The following is a 25,860-nucleotide window of genomic DNA, read 5'->3' as shown; positions in this document are numbered from 1 at the left end:
GTTAGACTTCAAACTCTCGGGTCAACACATTATACCATTCCAGATGTCGAAACTATTTATCTAGATCTTACTCTCAGCCTTTGGTATTAAGCTTGATGGTTCTCTTATAATTTTTGCTCACATATGTTTGGACGAGCCTTCTTCATGGTACTTCAAGTGGAGTAAGTTTTATCTCCATATCAATGATATGGCAAGACCACACGTGTTTTCTCGAGATTTGAATCACATCAAGCAATACATTTATACTAGATTGTCAAATCATGCTTGGTCTTTCTACTAACTACAAGCTAGAAGAGTTTTCAATTCCACGAGACGTTGAGGTCTTCATTCTCGTAGTCATGTCTTACCTCTTAGACATGGGGGGAGTGCGAGAATCAACTCCGTTCCACTCCACTCATCTCATCCAATGTTTCCTGACAATCGGTCAAGTTCCTAACTATTCATTCTTAGACAACTAATTCTCTAGTGTCTCCTCATGTCATGTCCAACATAGGCAACTATTCTAGGCGATGTGTTCCATTTGACCGTCCTTATGATATCCGTCGTTGAGATTCGAAGGACTCTTAGTTGGCTTTTTCTTTCACTTCCTACATCACCCTACATCCCAAAGTTCGTGGTACATCACCATCAAACACCTACAAGCCTTGACACAATCCGCCTGGTTTTTTCGAGGTTGTATTCTGAAGCTTAACCCTCACACATATCCTACTAACAAGACTGGCTAAAAAAATTATTATTGACCTACGCCCTTTCAAAGGTTGCAACAATGTTACATATTTTTAAGTTTTAGGGACTTCTCAAGAAACTTCCAATTCCAAAGCTCTCCTTAGGTAGAGTCTTCCCTATCCTGACTTTTGTCTACTTTGCTCATTTCTTGAGCAGTGGCATCACCCACTCGTGGTGTTCTAATCTTTCTCTTGCCCAATAAGGTGAAGTTATGTTCTTCCTATCAAATGTCGATGGGTCATGTTTGTAAAAGTTTTTCTAGTATTTTAACTCTCGGGCTATATTGACTTTGTCCCCACCATCTTTATTACCCTAATTTGTTATAACAATCTAAATGAGAAGTTGTAGTGTCTCCCTCGTTATCATTTGGACCTAATCAAGGCTTTATGATAAGATAAGGAATCACTATAAGGGGAGTAAGATTCGGATTACCCTGTTGATCGAATATCTCAAGACAAGAACATTGTTTGAGATTCGAATCACTCTACCAGCACGATCGATGAGCTTGAATGATTCTTGTTGATCAAATATCTTAAGACAAGAACACTTGATTGAGATTCGAATCACTCCACAAGCAAGATTGATCACGTCGAGCTTGAATGATTCTACATGCAACCTAAATTACATAGAATTGCAAAGAAACTTAGCCATTGGCTAAAGAAGAGCACAAATACTTCTCTTCTTGCATTTTCCAAGTCTCTTACAAATACAACATACACCGCTTTATATATCCTCAAAATGAAACTATTAAAGGCATTTCAAGAGTGGTAACATTCATACTTAATAACCATAATTAACCCTCATGTAATTGTAACCTACCGTAAATAAAAAGTTTTAAAATATGAAATACAATAACTCTAAATTATTCTAAATTGTAATCCACCCAAAATTTATAACATGAAACTTCATTTTCTTCAATGTGGCATGAATTGAAATATCTTTGGATAATTTCAACAATATTTTCTTCACATATTCATTGAAGCATATTGTATGATTGTGTCTCTTGGTTCATATCACTTTACTTCTTTTACCACTTTGTGAAGCAACCTCTCTAGATTCGTGAGTCCACAATTTATCCGGATGAAATGAAGTTTAGGTTACAAACCATTCACATCATGCTCAACGGACATGTGCAATCAATACAACGGATAAATCATGTTGCTAACTTTCTTACATACCTAGTTATGGTGAGACAAGGCTTAGCTGGCCTCCTGAGGACCAAGTGACTCTCTCGTGAGATTTATATCTTAAAACCTGATAATTATTTATTTAATTTTTAATAATCATTTTTCTATTTTTTATTTTTTTACATTTTAATATTATCCCTTAAATAAAAAAATCTAAGATTATCAGTGTAATTTAGAACATGTAGTTGACATACCAAAGAATCATATTTAAGTAATAATTCAAAGGGTTTGCAATACATGTATAAAATTGGGTTTCTTATCTTGGTAACATTGTTGATATGACTCACTTTGTAATCATTACAAATGATTTGATTCAAATCATTAGTGTGGAGACATGTTAGTGGAGGTATCCTATGTAATAAGTTTGTATAAGATTTGATCACGAAATATTTAATCTCTCTATAAATCCATGAATTGAGAATATTAATATTTCAAAGAATAGTCACATGCAATTCAATTTTAATCCTTAGTGAATTATGATATTCTTCCTATAAAGACTTGTTCTTTAATTTGCATATATGAGAATGACTATTGTAACTCATTTAATATACCTACCATTCTTAGACTTGGACACTTGAACTAAAGTCGATGAGCCTTATCCTAATTATCCTAAGATATACTCTATGCTTAACATGTCTTTGATTTATACTTATGTACTGTACGCATGTACTTTAATAATGTGAGTTTCATCTAGAGTACCTAAACAACTCTAAACAAAAATAAAAAAATAAAATAAAAAACATTATTTACGATTGTTAGAAATTAATCTAATATTACTCTCCTAATAATAGCAGCCACGTGTCTATTAGAAGTACTGTTGTCATAACATGGTAGCTTTTAGACATGTGATGGAAAAATAGGAATCAGTGCAAGCCTTTAACCCTTATGTACAAAGAAAATGATTAAATGCCATTATGCACGATATGTGAATTTTATAATGCACTTAATAATGCATCAGATACACTAATTATGAAACAAAATAAGAAAAAAAAAATTTGAACTGGGCTTAGAGGGGTGCGCCAGGCCCATGCAGTAGTGCAACGCAAGGGCGACGCTCGAAGGCCCAGATAGCAAGCTACCTTGGTGGGCCTTCTCCCAAAAGAAATTAATTTAATATCATGTGGGCCGATGGCCCACGTATCAGATATTAAACTGATAAGAACAGATACTACACTTGATCTTAGCCAAAAGGCCGAGAAAGGTATGCCTTGTTAAATGATCTTAGGCGTCTTTTATATTGGCCGATGATGATGCCATTCAGAGTCACTTCCGATGTGGGACTACTAAGTACTTGGATAGCCCTTAGATCAGTATTTTTCTTTATAAAATAATTTTATTTTAATTAAAAATCTCTATTTTTTTTTATGGCAATATAAATTTAATTTAGTAAATTATGCACCAGTTATAAAAGCCTTTGTAGGGAGTATAAGTCATTTATTCAAATTTAGTTTTTAATTTTTAATTTTTATTTTATTTCTTAATAAATTCTTGTTTTCACATTTATTAAAAAGGTTAGAATTGTTAGTCAAAATTATAAAAATAAATATAAGTTCTTTTCTTAAAAATATATATATTTTTTATTTTTTAAAACTTGGCTCCTAATTTAATGATATTCTTAAAAACTTGGCTCGGACGATGGAATACTCTTTTAGTATGCTGTATATGGATGCGTACACTACTGTATTGTTCGTGTTTCATTTATTTTCATTGTTTTTTAGCAATATGATCATGCACAAACCCATAGTCAAATCTTGGGAGTACGTTATCAAACTTGCCTAGTAGGTTCATGCGCACCTGTGTAGACCATATGTAGAGGAGCACTATACATCTAACAATACTAAAAAAGGAATGGAAAGTTCAATGAATAGTCACAAATATTAGGTCTCCTCAGTCATCTGACATGTTGTATGTGGTTATGTTTTCAACCCTAGCAATAGTCTTCGTACGAAGTATATTTAAATAATCATCCTAACCCAACCAAACTATGAAATGTGAAGGTTCAAGCTCAATCCATGCCCATTAATTGGGTTCGTTTATGACCCATTAGTTTAAAGTATTTGTAATGACTCATGTTCAAGATTCCAATAAGCATTCACCTACATCTCATGCCACATAGTCAATCTCCCTTCTAAAAATGAAAACTATCCCCACACACTAATTCTTTCCTTATGCACCCGCATTTTAGGAAAATTTTTAGTTGATCACTCAATATAGACGTTTGACCATTAAGATTCTTATAATTGAACCCGAGAATGTAGTATAGATTATAGCTTTCAAGTATTTTTTAGTCTTCCTATTCTCGAGAGCGCTCTGACTCAAATGTGATCTCTGTTTGTTTATGTACTCATTCTTTACTTGGGTGTCACATCTTACCCGGTGACCAGCATTCATTTATCTTTGTGTACAATGAATAAGAAATTAGGAAAAAGCTTAACTTAAAAAACATTTATTTTAATTTCCTCCCAATTAGCTTAAATATCAAATAAATATTTGATAAAAGGGAAATGATTATAAAAGAAGGTAAGAAAGAAATAATTGATTACAAGTCTATGCTTAGAATTTCAAAAATGACCGAACATAAAAAATTAAAAATTAAAAAGATGATAAAAGGAATAAAACTTTAATGTCCCGCATCGAAAAATGCCACATTGTACTCCTTATACAAAACGGAATCTTCCATTTTAAAGTTAGAGGTTGGGGAAGTTGAAGCACATCACAATCCCATGCCCCCCCTTGTCAAAGCCAACCAATTTAATTATTATAATTTATTTATATCTTTTTCTAATATTCTTTAACTTTAAAGGGAACATGTGGAATATTTTCCATCATGGTGTTTTAGTGTCATTGTTGAAAACGAAATATAAAAGAATATTAAATTAAATTGTAAAAAACACGAGCACTCTAGTTGTATTACGAGACTCCCACCTCGAGTGGTGCGATTAAGCTCAACAGTCGACCTCGAATAGAAAAAGGATAAGATGACAACCTTATAGAAGACTTTTTTTCTGGCGCTCGAGAGAACCTAAAGATATACTTGTTCTTTCGGCCTTTTTTTTAAATTGTTCCTAATCATTTTGATCATTGATAGTGGCATCGTATATCTCTTTCAAGAGAATATATGTTTATAAATTACATAATTGATTATGGATTCTTTCGGAAAAAACTAGAGAACGAGATGTGACGACATATACAAATACTTAAATTCATCATATAACGAGAAAACAGTACCAAAAAAGAATTTGATTTGAATAGAAAGAAAAGCGAGGTACCTCGACACACTGTTATTTACTTTTTGCTTTAAATTATATTACTTTACGTTTTTAAGAGTGAATACTATTCCCACATAAACATGTTTTGTTTTGACTCACATGCTTCTTAGGAAAATTTCTAAGAGGTCAATTGCTCTAAGCAAAGTGTTTCAATTGCGCTTTTCTTGACAATGGACTCGCGATTGTGCGACACTTGTTCTAACCCTACGAGCAAGTCACCTGTACACATGACCCACAAAATCGACGTATCAACGGAACATAAAACTCAACTTTTTTCTATATAGATATATGCATGCACATGCATACTGTACACATGCATAACTCGATAGGTTAAGAAAATGGCTTGACATATATAAATACCTTAGCGGTAAGGACTCATGTTCATTCCAGTTCGTCGCATGATCACATTTTATTATTTATTCCTCTATTTCATAGTGGATAAGGTTCGGTTGTTGAGTTGACTTTTAAATTATTTTTAAAACAAAATCCTACTCATCCACAATCCATATTACATTAATAACTAAATTTTCGTAAAATTCAAATATCAGATATTTACAATTCACAGAGCATCACTAATATTCGTTACAAACGTTAAAAATTCTTCATCGTTTTAAAGGAAGGAAAGGTTTCGAGTTTGTCAGATTAACCTAACAAAAAAATAATCTCGCAAACCGAACCAAATTTTAGAGTTAGGTAATTTGAATTAGACATATTGAAATATATTTTATATAGCCGATTGAGACTTTATATTTGATATATTTTATCTTTATCTTTCGGATTTAGTTAGTATAATATTTTTTCTTATTTTTAAGGACTTTTGATCCGACCTATGTTTTTCGGACTTTTGATCTCACCTATGTTTCTCGAGCTTTCAATCTTACTTATGCTTCTCATTCTTAACATGGTATCACAGCATCATTCTTAACAAGACGAAATATTAGATCATATCAACACGACAAAAATGTAATCCTATCCTACAAAAATCCATCATAACTTAGCAATTTATACTTCGTAGCTTATAAACCGTCCCTAATTTCATTTAATTGATCTACATAATAATAATAATAATAATAATAATAATAATAATAATAATAATAATAATAATAATAATAATATAATAATATAAAATTTAAAGTTTAGAGACTAAATTATTATATATCAAGTTTAAAGACTAAATTGTTAAAAGACTAAGACGATTTAAAATTGGTTTAGGGACTAAATTGTTATTTTTATGAAAGTTAGAGGACCAATTTTGTAACCGCCCAAACTCACCGCTCACAAATATTGTCAATTTTGACCTGTTATGTATTGTGTCAGCTTCCCAATTTTAAAATACGTCTACTAAGGAGAAGTTTCCACACCCTTAAGTAAGGTTTCGTTCTCCTCTCCAACCGGACTTCACAATTCATCCACCTTTGGGAGCCTAGCGTCCTCGCTGACATACTGTCTGTTGTCTGGCTCTGACACCATTACTAACAATTAAAACCCACCGCTAACAAATATTGTCCGCTTCGACTCATTACGTATTGCCGTCAGCTTCACGATTTGAAAACATGTCTACTAAGGAGAGATTTCCACACCATTGTAATTAATGTTTTGTTTTCCTTTCCAATTTTATTATAGGGGTCCTTCATATTTATTAAATTTGCACTAATGACCCACCCATTTTAATATAGCATTAAAATACATAAAAGCATCACAACTTCTTTATTTTATTCAATTATTTTTATAATTATATTTCATCAATAATGTTAATTTTTTAAAATATATATCATATCGATTCATAGATTCAAATCTTGCAATCCCTTAATAAAAAAATAAAGATGATTAATATAAATGGACGAAAAGAAAGAAATTCGGGGACGGGACTTGAACGGAATATTTAGATTTAGGGGAATAGTAATGAAAGAATATGGGATTAATTTAGGGTGTGATACCTAAGCAATACAAGTAGTAGAGAATAGAGTGAAAAGGAAAGGGTATCTTAAAGAGAGACCTTTCTTGTGGGGCCTAACCAAGCGCAAAAGAAATTTAATGCCCAATTCCAAGCACTTGTTTTTTCGCTATTCTTTTCGTGGCCTTTTCTTTTCTCTTTGTTTCTCTATCAAACTTAGGTTTTTAAACCACTAATCTTTGAGTTTGTGGGAGTCACATTGGTCCACAAAATTCCAAATCGAACACTTAAAAGAGGTCTTTTTTGACTTTTGCCCCTAAAAAGGATAAATTAAACATAAAATAGTGTGTGTTTATTGTATTGTCAATTTCACAATCGGGAAAATGGAAAGTTTTAAAACAAAGGTAGATTTTTAAAGCACCACAAGATTCTCTAAATTTGAAATAAAGAAAAGTGAGATTTTTAACTTTCATCCCTTTACTTTGGTCATAATTTCCTTTCATTCAAAATTTGATGAACTCTGACCTCTTAATGATAAGAGATTTAAACATGTGACCTCTAATCTCTTAGTCAATAATACATGTCGATAGAAAATAAACTAGACAAATGAGTTCTATTTTCCAGTCAACCAAGTCTGGGGCACAGCTATCTTGGAGAAATCCTGAACAAATCGATAATAGTAACCTACCAACCCTAAGAAACTAGGCACCTCAAAGCCAGTGGTCAACGAGGCCATTTGATCGTCACCTCTACTTTTTGAAGGCTCTACTAATACTTCGATCCCAAAAGGACTCTTATTGAAGCCAAAACTTACATGGTGAGAATTTAGCATATAAAATATTCGCCTCAAGAGTAGTCAACACTCAATCCATACGCTCCTTGTATTCCTTATCTAACTTGGAATAGATTAAAATATCATCGATAAACATGTTCATGAAGGTGCTCATAAACTTTTTGAACGCCCTATCCATTGGGTCCATAAAAATTGCATGAACATTCGTAATATTCTAAAAACAAGAGTGATAGTAAGCATAGAAATTAAAATGAAATAACTTTTACAAATATAATCTAACCATAAGGAAAGGGTAAAAAAAACTCTTCACTTCAAAATGCTTTTATTAGTGGTTTGCATAGTTTGTCAAGTTATTGTCCCACTCGAGAAAGACTGGCTTATTTGTAAACAACTCACCCTCACCAACGAGCCTATAGCCTAAGGTCGACTCAAGTTCAGCTCATACCCGGTCCAAACTCAGCCCAAAATCAAAGTTACCAGCCTGACCCGACCCAATTCATTTATTTATTAGAATAGATACGTAGCCCAGTCCAACCAACCCAATTCATTGGATTAGATATAGATCGTCATTTTAAAGATTATACTAATCCATGTGTCAACCCGTTTACATCGTATTTGAATCGGTCCATCGAGCTAGTCCAAGATATTTATCATTGAGCCAACCCAAAATATGTATGTGTATATATAGCTTAGAAATATAGATGTTATAGTTTTTAGTTAATATAAAATCTTTAAAACAAAATACTAAATGATAGTTTGTAAAATCAATCATTATGATCATCGCGTAAGGATAAATATATTTAAATAAATAATTAATATTCAATAGGTTAAATCAATGAGCTAGCCTAGACTCAACCCAAACTAGGATCAAATGATTCAAGTTTAAAGATCGGACATGCGCTTGGCTATCCAAGGTCGAGTCTATCCAATTCAAACCTAAATAGTGCATCAAACTTGCTAAACTTAGTCTTGAATCGAGCTAGAACCTTCACTTTAAAACGGAATTGAGTCTAGCGGGTCCGACGATGAGGGTGACAAACAACCAACACAAGACGTGGAGATGGGAAAAGAAGCACACTAGTGCACGCCCACAACCACTGTTTTTTTTTTTTTTTTTTTTCCCTTCTTCTTTCATTACTTGTTAATCAATCTATTTTGGCGAGGAAAAATCGGGAGAAAAATAAACATGAAAATCAGTTTGGACAGATGGGAAAGTTTAAAAAAAACATAAAATAAAAGGATTTTTTCAAAGATGATGAAAGATAGTAATCTCTCGAGAAAAGGTAATAGCAATACCAATTCCAACCCCACGAGAAGAGAAGAATAATAAGGGCAACAGGGCGTGTCTCTGTTGGACTGATTCCTTTCAATCTCATCTCTCTCTCTCTCTCTATCTTTACCTTTCTTTATTTCCCCATCCCTATATATATCACACGTAACCAGAGGAGGGAGAAAAAGGAAGAGATTTGTAATTACCATTCAAAATAAAAACAAATTTTGTTGTTTGAAAGGTAAAGAAAAGCATCATAAAACCAAACCAGGAAGAAAAAGTAGGTGAAAAAGATGGTGAGGAAGGCAAGAATGGTGAAGAGGATTAAGACATGAATTCATTATCTTTCTCTCTCCTATTCAACAGTTCGTCTAGTCTAAACACTTGAGCATCTTCCTTGTCTTTCATGCTTCTCTTATGCTACCTTTCATTATTGTTATTATTATTGCTATCTATCATCATCCTTCATTCCCAATCTCCATAAACACGCCCAATTTCTTCAAACAATTCCTTTCTCCATGGCTGTTCAAGCTCAATATCCTTCAAATGTTTTGCTCTTAAACAGGTATACCCGTTCTCTTTTGCCTCTAATCTCTATTCCTCTACTTACTGTTGATTCCTAATGGTTTTGGATTTTGGATTTTGGATTTTGGTTTGTTTTAGAAATGGTCAAGAAGCGCATGATTATTCATCGCAGATACAACCAGGAGGTTTTCTTGACCAGACTCATATGGTGTTCAACAACAATATAGGTGAGATTTTTGTGCATTGTGTTTGATCTATTCTGTTTATAAACGCTAAAAGTATTTCTATCAATTGAGTTGTGAAGACGACGTACCTTTGAGGATTCGATTCATCAGTCCGGTTTGTGATGAAAGCAGGAAACAATTCTCGGAAGAGAGGAAGAGAAATGGCGACTTCCACAGCAACCTTCGCGACTCCAATCGATCTCTCTGCGATACAGCAGCCTCGTCCTCCTCTTCTTGTTGATCTCGCCAAGCTTCACAATCACCAAAACAATGTCGTCTCCACCGGTCTCCGCTTGTCCTCCGGTAATCATCAACAGAATCAACCGCTGCAACAGCAACAACAACAACAACCTAATCATAACCACAATCTCGTTCCTCAATCATCATCGACTTTCATATCGCTATTAACAGACGATTTCGCCTCGAATTTCAAACGGCAACAAGACGAAATAGATCAATTCCTTCAAGCACAGGTGCTAATTCACTCTCCCTAACACAGGAAACGAGTTTCATCTTTCGTCTTGATTTTTTATTTTTTTTCTCAATGAACTCCGGTTTCATTTCAAAACAGGAAGAGCAACTACGGCTCACCTTGGCAGATAAAAGACAGAGACACTACCGTGCACTTCTGGATGCAGTAGAGGAATCGGTAGCGAGAAGGTTAAGAGAGAGAGAGTCGGAGGTTGAGAAAGCCACGCGCCGAAACGCCGAGTTGGAAGCACGCGCCGCCCAGCTTAGTGTCGAGGCGCAGGTCTGGCAAGCGAAGGCTAGGGCACAGGAAGCCACCGCTGTAGCTCTCCAGGCACAACTGCAACAGGCGATGTCTGGGGGATGCGACGGAGGAGACGGCGGCACGGCCGGCGCCGAAGGACAAACCGACGACGCCGAGTCGGCTCATATCGACCCGGACCGAGTGAGGATTTTGGGACCGAGTTGCAAAGCGTGTAGAAAGCGGTTGGCGTCGGTGTTGCTTTTGCCCTGCCGTCATCTCTGCCTTTGTACAGACTGCGACCAAGTGGCTACGACTTGCCCGTTATGCCCTTCCAAGCGAAGTTCCAGCGTAGAGGTCTATCTCTCTTAAGGCCCAACCTCACGGCCCAATTAAGTTTCTCCAGGCCCAGGAACCGACCCGGAAAGTTCAGTTACCGGATTTTTTTTTTTTTTTGCTTTTTTTTTCCGATAAAAATTTAAAAGAAGTAATAAAAGAATTTACATTTACTTTTTTTTTAATTATTATCGTTAGAAATATTCTGATAGACCAAACCAGACTATTTCTTTTTCTTTTCCCTTTTTTTCTTTTTTTTTTTAATATAGAATTTCATTTATTTATTTGTTAATTGTTTGAATAATAGAGACCCAATTTTATTAATTTAGGCCACGTTTTTTTTTCTTTTCAAATTTCTATTATAATAGAGATGGAGAGATATAAGGGGAAATCAAGAGAAATTTCTATTATTTTTTAAACCCACTCCATCATGGACGGAGAATGGAAGAGAGAGTAGGAAACATTTTTTAAGTTAAATAAATGCAGGAACCTCTACTCCGATCCCTACAATAATAAATGAAAAAATTCTCGAGAATGGGAAATGAAATAAGTAGCGGGGATAGAGACGGGAACACTTACCTATTCTCGTCCCGTCCCATGGACATTTCTAGGCATACGAGTCTTAAAAGTTTCTTAATTTACTTACTATTTTATAAATAAATTTGAAATTGGACTCCAATGGTAAATTTATTTTACTTCCAAAGTTTAGTGAGTGTGGTTTTCCATAAACTTGGATTGTATTATATATATATATAAAGTACTATATACAATCATATTTAAAGTATGTATTATATAATATATGATATTACGAAATAATAATATATAATAATTTTAAATTAATTATAATACTTTATATTCAATCTAATATTTAAATAGTTCGATTTGAATTTTTTTTTTTAATGTCGATTCGATTTTGTAATCTTTTAAGATTCACAACTATTTAAAATATATATATATATATAATAGCTTAAAGGAACGTTCATAAACTTTTAAAAGTTGCATGGATACTTTTAACATTTCAATATTCCCCTACTTTAATTCATCTAATAATATAATTATAATAATATAGATAAATAGTTTTCATCCATATATTAATTTTAAATACATGAAGGGTATTATCGTAATTTTTTAAAGTTTTTTTTTTTTTTGTTTTGTTATTTAACAAAATAAATGACAAAATTAAAAGAGGGAATGTAAAAAGAGGAGTTTTTTTTTTTTTTATAAAAAAAATAGCTATCAAATTTTTAATAAAAAATAAGAGTTTTTTTTTTATTTATCACAAATTGTAATATTAATTTTAAATTAATAACATAATTACTTGTTAATTTTGTGATCAATTACAAATTAAGGCGTCTCAATTAAATTAACTAATAAATTGGACTATTTATTTTATTCATTAAAGTAATTGGGCAATGAGTCTAAACTAGCCCAAGCCCATTGTGAAATATGGGCCTAAAATAGAAACTTGGCCCAAAAAGATAGGTCCAAAATACAATCAAAACTCAATACATATAAAACCTATTAAACCTCTGTATTATTCAATTTTTTTTAATAAATATAAAATATTAATTTCAAAAACATCTATTTACTCATTTTTAAACGTTTTAATTAAAATTTGCAACCCAATTTTAATATATATTTTAAAAAATTATTTTCTAAACTCGAGTAGAACCCATAAACTAACCCAATCCAAAAAAATTCATAATTCAACTCAAATCGTAGAGGCTGGATTGAGTTAATCGAGTTTTTCAAATATCTTTATATTTAACATTTCAATAAAATAAAAACATGATTTTTTTTAACGTGTAAATTGAATTAGGCTCGAGGTAGCTATTGTTATTTTATTTAAATTATTTCATCTGCATTATGTTTTGAAACACGTGCAGTGTGTTTTATAGCAGTTTGATTGTTTGGAAGGCTTTTAAATTTTCCGTTATTTATTATGAGCATATTAGAAATTAGTAGCGACTCTCAATAGGTAGAAATTTAGGGTCGTTGCATAGGCATTGTTATTTTATTTAAATTTATTAATTTATAATTAAATGATTAAATTTTGGTATAAGTGGTAAATTAAAATGGAAATTTATAGTTTGGAATTAAATAAATAAAGGAAGAAAGCATTATGATAATGTGATGTAATGAATGAAAATATATATTTTTATAATCATAGCTAATGCGTAGATATTAAAATCATAATATTGTGCAAAATTTGGTGCTGTTTGGTAGCTGTCTAGCGCAGCCCAGTTGTATGATATTGTTATTATATTCACCCTTCATGTGCTTACTAGCTTTTAGGGAGCATTTAGTGGAAAGATTAGTTTTTACACCAACTATTTAACTCAAATTATGGAAGTTAGGTTGGGTCACATTTTTTTTTTTCCGATTTAAGTTGGGTTGTGTTTTTTAAAAATAAAAAATTTGGGTCAGGTCATGAGTTGACTTTTTTTTTTTTTTTGTTTGTCAACTTTATCGATCTAAAAAGAAGGTTACAGCCCATCTCAACCTTATCATTCTCTTGAGATTATTGTGAATATTAAGAATGTTTGATGTTTGTAAACTGGTGTTAGTGATGTATTGTGACTTGATATTTTGACCAATAAAAATTGAATAATCCGAATAGAGTTCACAACCCAATCCAACCTAACCTAACCATTTATTTTCGGATTAGATTAGGTTGTTTCTTATTATTATTATAAAAATCATACACGTTATATTAATAACTAAAATCTCACCAAATCCAAATATCAAACATTTATTAGATTATAAGTAAATATTCTTAATCTTTTTGAAATTATGGTTGGGTTGTAACCCTAGTTTTGGGTTAAAAAATGTGAACTTGCAACAAACGGTCAAAAATCTAACACAACCGAGTTTTTACGGTTTGAGTTGGGTAATCTAGGTTGTTCGGGTTACTGGTCATATAATACTCCTAATTGCCAAGTTTTAGAGATCTTTCCACGTCATGTCCATCACTTGACTAAAGGAAAACGATACTTCCTGAAAAGTACACGATGTCAGTTTATACCCACTTTTAATCGAACAAATACCATTTTTTGCCCTAGTGCCAAAAGAAACCATCCCAACGATGGGGTAACATAACGAGATATGTGAAATGAGATCTACATCCTCAAAAATGATCACGTCCTCAACAAAACTCAAATTCTATTAACTCTCGTAAATAAGATCGTAATAGTTCAAACCCACCCATCACTAGCAGATATCTTCCTCTTTGTGCTTTTCCTTCCCGACTTTCCCTCAAAATCTTAAAAATGTGTCTAGTATGGAGAGGTTTTCACACACCCGTGGAAAGAATGTTTCGTTCCTCTCTCGAATCGATATGGGACCTCACAAAGCTTATCAATATGCACTGGTGAACAGTCTCCAACATTAATGCAAGCATATAATATAATGAACGTGTTTAGGTGGTGCCACCTCGAGAACGTTGAACTAAATAATATTAAATGAAAATAATGAGAAGCTATAATTGAGGTTTAATGTGGATTACGTTAATAAGAAGCCTAGTTGTCCACCTAATCAATAAATTAATAATTTCAAGCTTAGCTACTCTCTATAGAGAGTGGTGCCTAGTTAGGACATGATTTTGTCACAAAGGAATCGAATCTAAACGTATAATGGACTTGGATTCTCCACATTCCACATTAACATCAATAAACCCTATCCCATTATATTGGACCTTTTTTTATTTTTATTTTTATTTTTTGTATGGATATGCAACAAGCCGAGTCATCGTAATCAATCCTTACAAATTATTTGGCTAGTAAAACTGTTCGAGAAACTTAATGACTCGAAAAATTCAATCAACTCGACCCAACCCATTGAAATATTTAGTTTATGGATTCTCTTAAAACTAAATTGGGTTGAATCGAATCGACCTGAATTTATTGTTAATGTAACAGGTCAAACCTACCGCTAGTAGATATTATCTTTTTTGGGCTTTTTCTTTCGGGCTTCCTCTCAAGTTTTTAAAACCCGTCGGGGAGAAGTTTCCACACTTTTACAAATATTATCATTTTTGGGCTCTTACTTTTGTGCTTCTTCTCAAGTTTTTAAAACGCGTCAGGAGAAGTTTCCACAGCTTTACAAAAAAATGTTTCGTTCTTCTCTCCAACTAGTGTGGATCTCACCGTTAATTTCAATATATATATTTAATTTATTATTATTATTATTATTATTTCAATAATTTTTAAATATTTGGAAAGTAATTTTAAAAAATGTATATTGAAATAAATCTTAATTAAATGTTTGAAAATAAATTAGTAGATGTTTTACTAACTAACATTTTATTTTTATTAAAAATAAAATTTTGAATAAATGACCTGACAACCCTAACAAACTCAATCCACAAACTCAACCCTAACAACCCTGACAACCCTAACTAACATTAAAGTGACTACTCGATTCATCTTTGTACACAAATTTTCTCAATTATGAATCAACTAGTGGAAAACGATCATAAAAATATTATAAAGTAACACGATGATTATAAGAACAGACTATCTTTAAAGGATCTATTTATCGCCTTTAATAAAAGTGATATTGACGAGTGATAAAATTAATATATTTTTCTTTATTCCTTTACTTTTTTAAAATTTAATAATTAAGAATTGGGGTTTTCTTTGATTATTAGGTGGATTGAAATAGTGAAATTTAATTATTATTTAACTTTTTGAATTCCTCATTTCTTTTTTAAATAATAATTACCATAAACAGTCAAATCAATGACCAAGCACTTTTGACAAATTTACCAAATTTACAATTCTTTAAGGTAAAAAAACAAAGAAGGATAAAGGAAAAGTCACCGCCCTAACGGGAATTTCAACTTTACCGCCCACCAGTCGCCCTTCGTAAAGAAGGGTCAACAAGTTCGGTATTTAACGAAAGAGAGAAAAAAAAAACTAAATTACAAAAATACCCCTATTCATTATTTTTACAAAAATACCCTTACCAAATATAGAAACTATTTATGATAAAACTAAAAATCTCATACAACATTAACAAAAATTGGGATTTAGAACCATTAGTATTTATAAAATATTAGAATTTGAACCTCAAAAATCACCTCACCTTCAAGTCTTATGATAACTCGACTAATTCAGACTCTCCAACTTAAACTATATATATTTGGGTTGAATTCAGTTAGATTTTTCTTTTTAACGGTCGAATTTTTGGAAAATTTAAGATTTTTGGACGGTTCATAGGTTAACATTTTTTTTTATGCCGGTTAACCCGACCAATCCAATATTTAACGTTACAATTCAATCCAACTCTATCCTACTTTTATATATATATATATATATATATATATATATATATATATATATATATATTTATTTATTTATTTATTTTATTTTATTTATTATTATTATTATTATTATTCTATTTTATTTTATTTTTGTAAAGATGAAGAATATTCGATATTAATGTTTTTTTTAATTTAAATTAAAAAAAAAAAAACCAAGGTCAGATTCGGAACTTAGTTTACTTGCTTTATACTGTTGTGGTGCAGGGTGCCAATTGAGACCCGCACACGTGTCTCAAAAGTCCAAACACGTGTCGAGCAGAATTTGACGGTCGTGGCATTAATTTCGGGATTCGAATAATAAAATACTAAAACGAGCAGTTTTTTATTTTATAAATAAACATATTATTCGAGAGAATTTATTCGGCTTCTTTTTAAAGTTAATGTAATTATTCTTTTTAGGGCACTTTGGCTCTGACGCCCCCCCCCCCCTGCTTAAGGACAAGCAGTTCCCCATATTGTAATATTTTTATTATCTCTTATTATTTAAAAATAATTTAAGGGAATAGTGGCCTTTAATTTAGGGGACATGCTGGTTCACAGGGAAACAGACGTGGGAATGTATGTGTTGGCCACGTGTCTTAAATTGGTCAAGTTCTCTGCACTTTGATGTATCACGAGCTATGTCCGCCCCACATTAATGTGGTTTAAATATTACTTTATAGCTTTTAATGTTTGAATTTTTATTTAATTCGTTTCATTTCAAATATAATTATTTTGATTTTAAAAATTGGATTTTAATGGCACATTGTAAATTTCTTGATCACGAAAAAGATTTGAGTGGGAGGGTTTTCTAAAGGAGGTACTTCAAATGGAGTTCTCTCTGGAATGTTTAGCTCGTTTTTTTGGATGATCAGCCATATTGGTATTGAGACACGGTTCGGACTCTCACATGGGGCAACAGTGGAGAATCTTGGACAAAGGGCGAAAGCCCGATCCAGCAATATCGTGTGAGTGAAGATAGGCAATGGCGCTTGTAAAGTTATTTCATCAAGTGCGCGATCATGACAGGACTCGAGGAAGAAGTCTCGGTTAACTCCGTGCCAGCTGCCGCGGTAAGACGGGGAGGGGGGGGGGCAGGGCATGTGTTCTTCGGAATGAGTTTCGAGGTTGACTCCTCGATGAATTTCGGTTGTAAAGACTTTCACCTAACGTCCATGCCACAACGTTTTAGATAAAAAAAAAAAAATTTAATAAAATTAAAATTTTTAATTAATAGGACTCAAATTTTCATGGAAAATGGGTGAATATTTTTCCATGCACAAATTAGCATTATTTATAACGCACACCTAATTTAATTAATTACATTAAAATATGATTATGATTTATGTAATTTTAAATTATTGAGTGATAGGGAAGTTGGAAAAAATAAATAATAAAATAAGTGTAATTAATTAAGAAGGCAGATTAAAATATGGAAATAATGTTTATTATTTTACATTTTTGTTGAGGGAATATAAAGGGACAAACGGTGGGAACCAAAAACCAGAAATAAAGGGAAAAAATATTCCAAAGGGTTTAGGAAAAGAAATGGCCAAAAATGTCAAAAAAATAAAAAGGTAATAAAAAATAAAAATAAAAGGTGGAATTGTGAATTAAATTGTGAATCCGTGGGCGGTTCTTCGTCTACCTATAACCGGGTTGAGTTAGCTTTTTCCGGTTTGGGTTGGTTGAATTTTTAGAAAATTGAAAATTTTAAGTCAATTCGTGGGTTGACATTTTTTTAGTCGAGTCAACACGACCACTCAAAATAGGGTTATAATCCAATTTTACTTTTAAGATTATTAAGAAAATTAAAAATATCTGGCATTTGTAAATAATGTTAGAGATGTGTTGTAATATTTAATTTTTAAAAAATAACCTAACAATCCAACGAGAAAACAGAGAGTTGAGTTGGGTTATGAACTCTATTTGGATTGTTGGGGTCATCAACCCAACTCAACCCAACCCAACCCAACCCAACCCAACTTGAAATTGGTTGAGTCGGGTCATCAATCCAACTAATTTTCGAGTTAGTCCAAAAATTTACCCAACTCAATCCAACCTAACCTAACTCGTGTACACCTCTAAAGTTGGCTTAGCCCATGAAGGGATCGAGGTGAGGACTAGACTAAGGGGATCTGCTCGATCAAGTCGAGCACCATTCCATCGAGTGAAGCCAGCTCTTTCTTGAGAGCAATCGAACCTCTTATTTGTGGTAACCCTCACGTTAGAAAACTTTTACGATATGCATTAAACTATATACTATAAGGTGAATGATTAAAAGGAAGGAATAAGAAAAAGTAAAAGAAAAATAAAGTGGAAAAGGAGTAAAGGAAGGATGGGAGGAAGAGCATGCGCCACAAAAGTTGATATTTCCCGAACTCACTTCTCATTTTACGAAAAGCAAAAACGAAAGTCATGAAAGTGAAATCTAGCTAGAATGGGATAGATATCGAGCGGATTTCTTGCCTTGGTTTAGGCGAGTACTCTAGACCTCATGGGACATGGGTTTTAGTTTGAATGTGAGATCTCATATCCGTTAGGGAGGAGGACGAAGTATTCTTTATAAGAGTGTGAAAACTTTTCACTAGTAGACACGTTTTGAAAACATCGAGAGAAGCTAAAGGGGACAATATCTGTTAGCGGTGGGCTTGTGTCGTTACAAATGGAATCAGAGTCAGACACCAGGTGGTGTACCAAGGGGGTGGACACTTGGCGGTGTGCCAACGAGGACGCTAGGTCCCGAAAGAGAGTGGATTGTGAGATCTCACATTGATTGGAGAGAGGAACGAATGCGAAAGAGGATGCTGGGCTTCGAAAGGGGGTGGACGGTGAGATTCTACATCGGTTCAAGAGGAGAATGAAACATTTTTTTTATATGGATGTGGAAATATAGGTGTACATAATTTTTCATTTATTAATTATATATATTTTTATAATTTAGACGGTAGTTTTTAGTTAGTATAAAATTTTTAAATTTTTTATAAATTAAAAAATATTAAAAAAATATACTAAATAAAACTATATAATATCAATAATTTTATCTAAATACCCCTAATTTTAAAACAAATTAAATAGAAATAGATATTAATAACATTTTAACTAACTAAAAAAAATTAATTATTTTAAAAAAAAGTTAATTTTCTTCAAGATTTATTTAATAAAATTAAAATTTAGAAAGAATTTTTAGAAATCTACAATAAAATAAACAAATCCTCAAAAGGTAAAAAAAAAAAAAAAAAAAAAAAAAACTTTTTATGTAACCTAAAAAGACTCGACCGCAAATAAAAACAGGAAACTACGGCGAATCAGGATCTGGCGTCCCGAATTAGTTTCCGAGTAATAGAGCGGTGTTTTTACTCGGCGTTAATTCGTGGCACGTGGAAGTATTTAGCTTCAAGAAAGCGCCACGGTGGGGCCAAAAAGTCCCACACGTGTAAACAGAATTCAGATGGCACTGGTCATTTCTGCCCGTTGATTCATGGGCAGAGAGGGGACAAGAACCTTGGGAAACGAGCTCCCTCGTGATTAAAGTAAATTAAATAATAATTATTAATACGCTCCAAAAGGGCCGTTCAGGTGGGTCCCACGTTCCATGACTTCGGAAAGTGGGCTGGGCCGTGAAGTAATTACGAAAACGACAAAAGAATCTTAGGATTTTTTTTATAAAAAAAATAATATATAAATTAGAGGTTTTGTGACGTCAGCTTCACTTGGGAGAATGAAGTTAGAAAACCGTGGGTCGGAGGGAGGTATCCGACCAGTACTGTTGGGAGACTGTGATGAAATTTTTACCTCCGTTCTTCAGCGCTTGTGTTACACGCGCTCCATTTTCAAAGGAAATATTTCATTTTTATCCTAAAACTTAATTTTATTAAAATAATATAGAAATTAATCTTAATGAAATGAACATTATTTACCATGTGATAGGTAATTATATAATGATTTTAGCGGTAAAATTTGTGTGTAAATAATCACATTCGACTTCTACTTTTTTGCACCTCAATTATCACATCTATATAATTAATTTATTTTTTTAAAATTAAAATTTAAAGATATTTTAGAACTGTTTTTATAATGAAATTGAAAGAATTTCAATTAATTAAATAATAATTTAATTAATTATCTTTGAATATGTGTCACTTGTGTGGAAAGAAAAATAAATTCCACATTTATTGAGTATTTAAAGGAGTTCATTTATTAATACATTGAAAAGAAAATTAATTTTTTTTAATTAAAAATGAAATCCCAATATGTATTTATAATTATAAAAAATGGATATAAATCGAGTTTTTTCGAATTAAAAAAAAAAAAAGCAGAAAAGAAAAATGTGGCGATCCACGCTCCCATGGGAGCGTGAGCATTGCCTTTTTCTTCTAACAATATTTGACGTCACGACTTGGAGCTCAAGGGAGTCTTTCCCGTTTGGTAGGGACGTGTGGGTGCCTGCCTTCCGGAGAATTAGTTACCCTTACTATTTAGCCCTTAATCTTCCCCAAAATTACAAAACGCACCCAATTCTCTGTCTTATTTATAAATTTGACAACCTTTTGAAATGGCACAACCGTAAATAGAAACAACATTAGGGGTGAAGAGAGAAGGGTTTTTTTTTTGAGTTCAGGTATTTTGTTCCAATGGATTCACTCTGAAACCTGCCGTTGGTTGTGGGCCAAATTTTTCTCTCAGCTTCATCACTCCACTTTTTCCCTTTATAAAACTCCGCAACTCATCGGCAATTCCACTCTCCTCTTTTTCTTCTTCTTTTCTCTCTCTCTCTCTCTCTAAGATTTGAGAAAACTATGGATTCTTCTGTAGCTGCGAGAAGGCCGTATTTCATCGATGAGGACGACGGGTTGGTCTCCTTGGTGGATGTGGAAGCTGGAATTTCTGGAAACCAGAGCAGCCACTATCCTCAGCCTTTCTTCCACCGCCCAAGGATTTGCCATGGCGGTACTCACCGGCGAGGCACGAGAAACCTCTCGGTTTCCTCCTCGAGAGTTTCAGCGAGGTTTTATGATGCCAGATTTGAACATCATCATCACCATTTCTTGGAAGCTTGTTTTCTCTGCAAGAAACCGCTCTCTGATAACAAAGACATTTTCATGTACAGGTTAGTTTTTCCTCTCTATCTTTTCTTTTTTCAGTTTAAAAATAGTTGTATTTATTAGAGTTGTTTTTTAGATCTGAATTGTGGAATTTGCTTTTGATTTAAGTAAGCGTCTGGTAATTGGTTAAGATTTTTGGTTTATTCGACATTTTGTGTTGAAATTCTCGGTAGCGAGGAGGAATCCATTTAAATCGCTGATAATCAACAGAGGAATTCGATTATTTGAGAGTAGTTCGACATTTTGTGTTGAAATTCTCGGCAGCGAGGATGAATTCGTTTAAATCTCTGATAATCAAGAGAGGAATTCGATTATTGGAGAGTAGTTCGACATTTTGTGTTGAAATTCTCGGTAGCGAGGAGGAATCCATTTAAATCTCTGATAATCAAGAGAGGAATTCGATTATTACTAGAGAGCAGTTTTTTTAATAGAAATATAGGATCGAGCGGCTTCTTGACGAACATGAAATCTCAAGATCTGAAAACGCCTTTTTCCTTGAGATTTTGAGAATTAGATCTTTAACTATGAAGAACAAAAGAAGAGTTATAGATACCGGATCCATGGTTAATTCTATTTCTAACGAGATGATTACGATTATGTTCTGCAGAGGAGACACTCCATTTTGCAGCGAAGAGTGTAGAGAAAAGCAAATCGACATGGACGAAGCGAAAGAGAAGAAGTTGAATCTATCATCATCCATCAAAGCCATGAGAAAAAAAGATCAGAGAAAATCCACTTCTCCGGGAAAGTCCACCACCGGGCACGACTGCCGTTTCCGCGCCGGCACGGTGTTGGCGGCGTAGATGAAGGAATAATAATCACAACATATACATTATATGAACATTCCCGGAAAATAGGTGAAAATCTGAAGAACCGGGAAGATCTGAGAGTTGGTTTTTGTTATATTTTTTCTTTTTTGGTTTGGGGGGAGAAAATTATGCAACTGTGAATGAAGTTGTGTTTATGGTGGTGAGGAAGTCTTCGTGTTCATTTTTTTTTCCTGGGATTTTCTCACCTTTTTTTGTTGTTGGTTTTTTTTTTTTTTTTTTTTTTTTTGTTTTTTGTTTTTTGTTTTTTGTTTTTGTATATTATAAGCTTTAAGGGGTGGTGAAATGAGTAATGAGAAAAATATGATTTGGGTTATTATTACTATAATTAACTGGGTTCTTCTTTTATTTACTATGTTCATATTCATTTAATCTTTTATTTTTTTAAATTATTCTTTATTTAATTATTTTGAAAAAAGAAGAATCAAATAATTTGCTATTCCCTATTTAATTATTTTGGAAAAAAGTATTAAAAATTATTTGATATTCGGTATTTAATTATTTTGAAAAAAAAAAGATTCAAATTAATTATTCTCTATTTAATTATTTTGAAAGAAAAAAGATTCAAATTATTTATTATTCTCTATTTAATTATTTTAAAAAAAGGACTCGAATTATTGTTATTCTCTATTTAATTATTTAAAAAAAAAACTAAAATTATTTGTCATTCGACTGAATTATTTTGAAAAAAGACTCAAATAATTTGTCATTCTATTTAGAAGTGGAGTAAGATTTGGATTACTTGATCGAATATCTCAAGCAAGAACATTGTTTGAGATTTGAATCACTCCACAAACAAGATTGATCATGTTTAGCTTGAATGATTCTTGTTGATCAAATATCTCAAGGCAAGAACACTTGATTGAGATTCGAATCACTCTACAAGCAAGATTGATCGTGTCGAACTTGAATGATTCTACATGCAACCTATACTACATAGAATTGCAAAGAAACTTAGCCATTGGCTAAAAAATCTACCTGCAACCTAAACTACATGGAATTGCAAAGAAACTTAGTCATTGGGCAAAGAAGAGTACAAATGCTTCTTTTACTACATTTTCCAAGTCTCTTACAAATACAACATACATAGCTTTATATAGCCTCAAAATGAAATTATTGAAGGCATTTCAAGAAATGTAATATTTATACTTAATGACCATAATCAACCATTAAGTAATTGTAATCTATAGTAAATAAAAAGTTTTAAAATACATTAATGAAATACAATAACTCTAAATTACTCTGAATTGTAATCCACCCAAAACTTATACTTGAAACTTCATTCTTCTTCAATATGACATAAATTGAAATATCTTTTGATAATTTCAACAATATTTTCTTCACATCTTCATTAAAGCATATTGTATGATTGTCGTCTCTTGGTTCATATCAATCTTGGTTTGCTTAAATACATTTGTCAGGACAATTTGGTTGAGTGATCTAAAGCACCAGATTGAGGCTCTGATTCGAAAGAGCATAGTTGTCATTTATTTTCTTTATTTTGTAATCTCCAAGCCTGCTACTAATACATATTGTCCGATTTGACTAGTTATATATTTTTGTCATCCTCATAATTTTAAAACGCGTCTACTATAGAGAGAGTATCCCTACTCCGACTAGTGCATCGTGTCATGGTCATAGTTCTTTAAATGTGCGGCCTCGTGATCTTGACACACTCAAGATAAACCTTAAGGGATACTTATTAAGAGGATATTTTGCCGTGATAATTAGTTAGAATATATCTTAGATATTTAGGGAGTTGTTAGTATAGATTTGATTAACCGTATATTTTATTTATTTACCAGATTTAATTAGATATATATTTTTTCTATTTTTAGGTATTAATTGATAGTTTGTATCCTATTTAAACCTGGTAAACCTGAATGAAGATCATACGTTCGATCCCAATTCTATTTCTATTTCTCATTCTTAACATGGTATCAGAGCACCGATCTTGGTGTTCTTAAATATCAAAATTTCCTTTATGACGGAATCAGCCAAATCTAGCTTCAAAATTTCGGATGTTGATTTAACACATCCGTACTATATTCATCACTCTGATCAGCCAGGATATTCACTTGTTCCAATCAAATTAAATGGAGCAAATTATCAATCCTGGAGTAAATCAGTTATGCATGCTCTTATTGCCAAGAAGAAAATTGGCTTCATTGATGGCACAATTGAGGAACCGTCCCAAGATGCAAATTCAACCGAATTCGAACTCTGGAATCAGTGCAACAGTATGATAATATCTTGGTTAACTCATTCCGTTGAAGCAGATATCGCTAAAGGCATTATTCACGCCAAGACAGCTCATCAAGTGTGGGTTGATCTTCACGATCAATTCTCACAAAAGAATGCTCCAGCAATTTTTCAAATACAAAACTCGATAGCAACGATGTCACAAGGAACCATGGCACTGTCAACATATTTCACCAAGCTCAAAGCACTCTGGGATGAACTGGAAGCGTACCGCACACCATTTACCTGTAATCAACGTCAAATACATATTGATCAACGCGAAGAAGACAAGTTGATGCAATTGCTCATGGGGCTCAATCAGTCTTATAAAACGGTGAGATCTAACATATTGATGATGTCTCCATTACCTAATGTGAGGCAAGCCTATTCATTACTTGTACAAGAAGAGATGCAGCGTCAGGTAACTTCCGAACCTACTGAGAAAATCTCGATTGCATCAGCAGTGCAAAAGAAAACAATATATTCAAAATTCGCCAAGGACAAATTGTGTGAACACTGCAATAAAAGTGGTCATACAATTAATGAGTGTCGAATTCTTAAGTTTCACTGTAAGTTTTGTGATAGAAGGGGCCATACAGAAGATCGGTGTCGACAGAAAAATAATTCTGGAAGGACAAGACAAGACAATCAACACAATAACCGTGGATATCGATCATCTGCAAATATGGCCGATGTTTCACAGTTGAATATAGAAGAACAGTCACCTAATTCCATTCCAAATTTTTCTTCTGAGCAATTACGACAGATAGCACAAGCCTTATCTGCAATCAATCATCACCCTTCTGGTAATTCTGACAATCACATCAATGTTGCAGGTTTGTTTCCCATATCTACATTATCTATTAACTCTGCGAGTTCTAATTCATGGATTCTCGATAGTGGAGCTACGGATCATATAGTATCAAAATCTTCTGTTATGACTGAACCAAAGGCTGCCATCATGTCTACAATAAATTTGCCTAATGGAGAGACAGCACGTGTGTCACATACTGGCAATATTTCCCTTAGCCCTAACCTTAAATTAAACAACGTTTTATGTGTGCCTTCATTCAATTTAAACCTAATGTCGATCAGCAAACTTACCAATAACTTGAAATGTTATGTCACCTTCTATCCTGATTCTTGTGTTATGCAGGACTTGGCTACGGGGAAGATGATTGGCTCGGGTAAACAATTTGGAGGTCTCTATCATATTTCTTCATCTCCAATCAAGTCTTCAGCTCATCAAGTATCTCAGTCATCTGATTTGTGGCATTTACGCCTAGGTCATCCTTCCTTTTCTCGTTTTAAATTTCTAGCTGATCAATTGCATCTTAATAATGCGAGTTATTCTCATAATTGTAGTATCTGCCCGTTAGCAAAACAAACTAGGTTGTCTTTCCCAAGAAGTTCAATAACAACCCATTTTGCTTTTGATCTGATACATTGTGA

At 32.9% G+C, this 25,860-nt stretch overlaps 2 protein-coding genes, 1 long non-coding RNA gene and 1 other non-coding gene across 5 annotated transcripts; 2 read left to right on the top strand and 2 right to left on the bottom strand.

Moving 5' to 3' along the window:
* Positions 1-2,922: 2,922 nt before the first annotated feature.
* LOC111439608 lies at positions 2,923-3,118 on the bottom strand. The gene has a single exon (XR_002709822.1). It is a non-coding gene; the product is annotated as a U2 spliceosomal RNA (small nuclear RNA).
* A 5,851-nt stretch (positions 3,119-8,969) lies between these two features.
* On the bottom strand, positions 8,970-10,592 carry LOC111439607. The gene is made up of 2 exons (XR_002709821.1): positions 10,480-10,592; positions 8,970-10,214 (listed from the first exon to the last, which is right to left on the bottom strand). It is a non-coding gene; the product is annotated as an uncharacterized LOC111439607 (long non-coding RNA).
* On the top strand, positions 9,610-11,151 carry LOC111439606 (probable BOI-related E3 ubiquitin-protein ligase 3). Of its 2 annotated transcripts, none has more exons than XM_023077219.1 (4): positions 9,610-9,704; positions 9,837-9,891; positions 10,021-10,361; positions 10,460-11,151. In XM_023077219.1, the coding sequence occupies exons 2-4, from the start codon at positions 9,870-9,872 to the stop codon at positions 10,967-10,969; spliced, it is 873 nt and encodes a 290-aa protein (XP_022932987.1). In that variant the 5' UTR covers positions 9,610-9,704; positions 9,837-9,869; the 3' UTR covers positions 10,970-11,151. The 2 variants fall into 2 exon arrangements, with proteins under 2 accessions (XP_022932987.1, XP_022932986.1); XM_023077218.1 differs by having other exon boundaries at positions 9,619-9,704; positions 9,803-9,891.
* A 9,784-nt stretch (positions 11,152-20,935) lies between these two features.
* LOC111439605 lies at positions 20,936-22,317 on the top strand. The gene is made up of 2 exons (XM_023077216.1): positions 20,936-21,345; positions 21,948-22,317. Exons 1-2 carry the CDS (start codon positions 21,035-21,037, stop codon positions 22,141-22,143), a joined length of 507 nt encoding a protein of 168 aa, XP_022932984.1. The 5' UTR covers positions 20,936-21,034; the 3' UTR covers positions 22,144-22,317.
* Positions 22,318-25,860: the final 3,543 nt, after the last annotated feature.

Source organism: Cucurbita moschata, unplaced genomic scaffold, assembly GCF_002738365.1.
Source record: "Cucurbita moschata cultivar Rifu unplaced genomic scaffold, Cmos_1.0 Cmo_Scf00097, whole genome shotgun sequence".
In the NCBI taxonomy this organism is placed as follows: Eukaryota; Viridiplantae; Streptophyta; class Magnoliopsida; order Cucurbitales; family Cucurbitaceae; genus Cucurbita; species Cucurbita moschata.
This window is presented reverse-complemented; position numbering and strand designations above follow the sequence as displayed.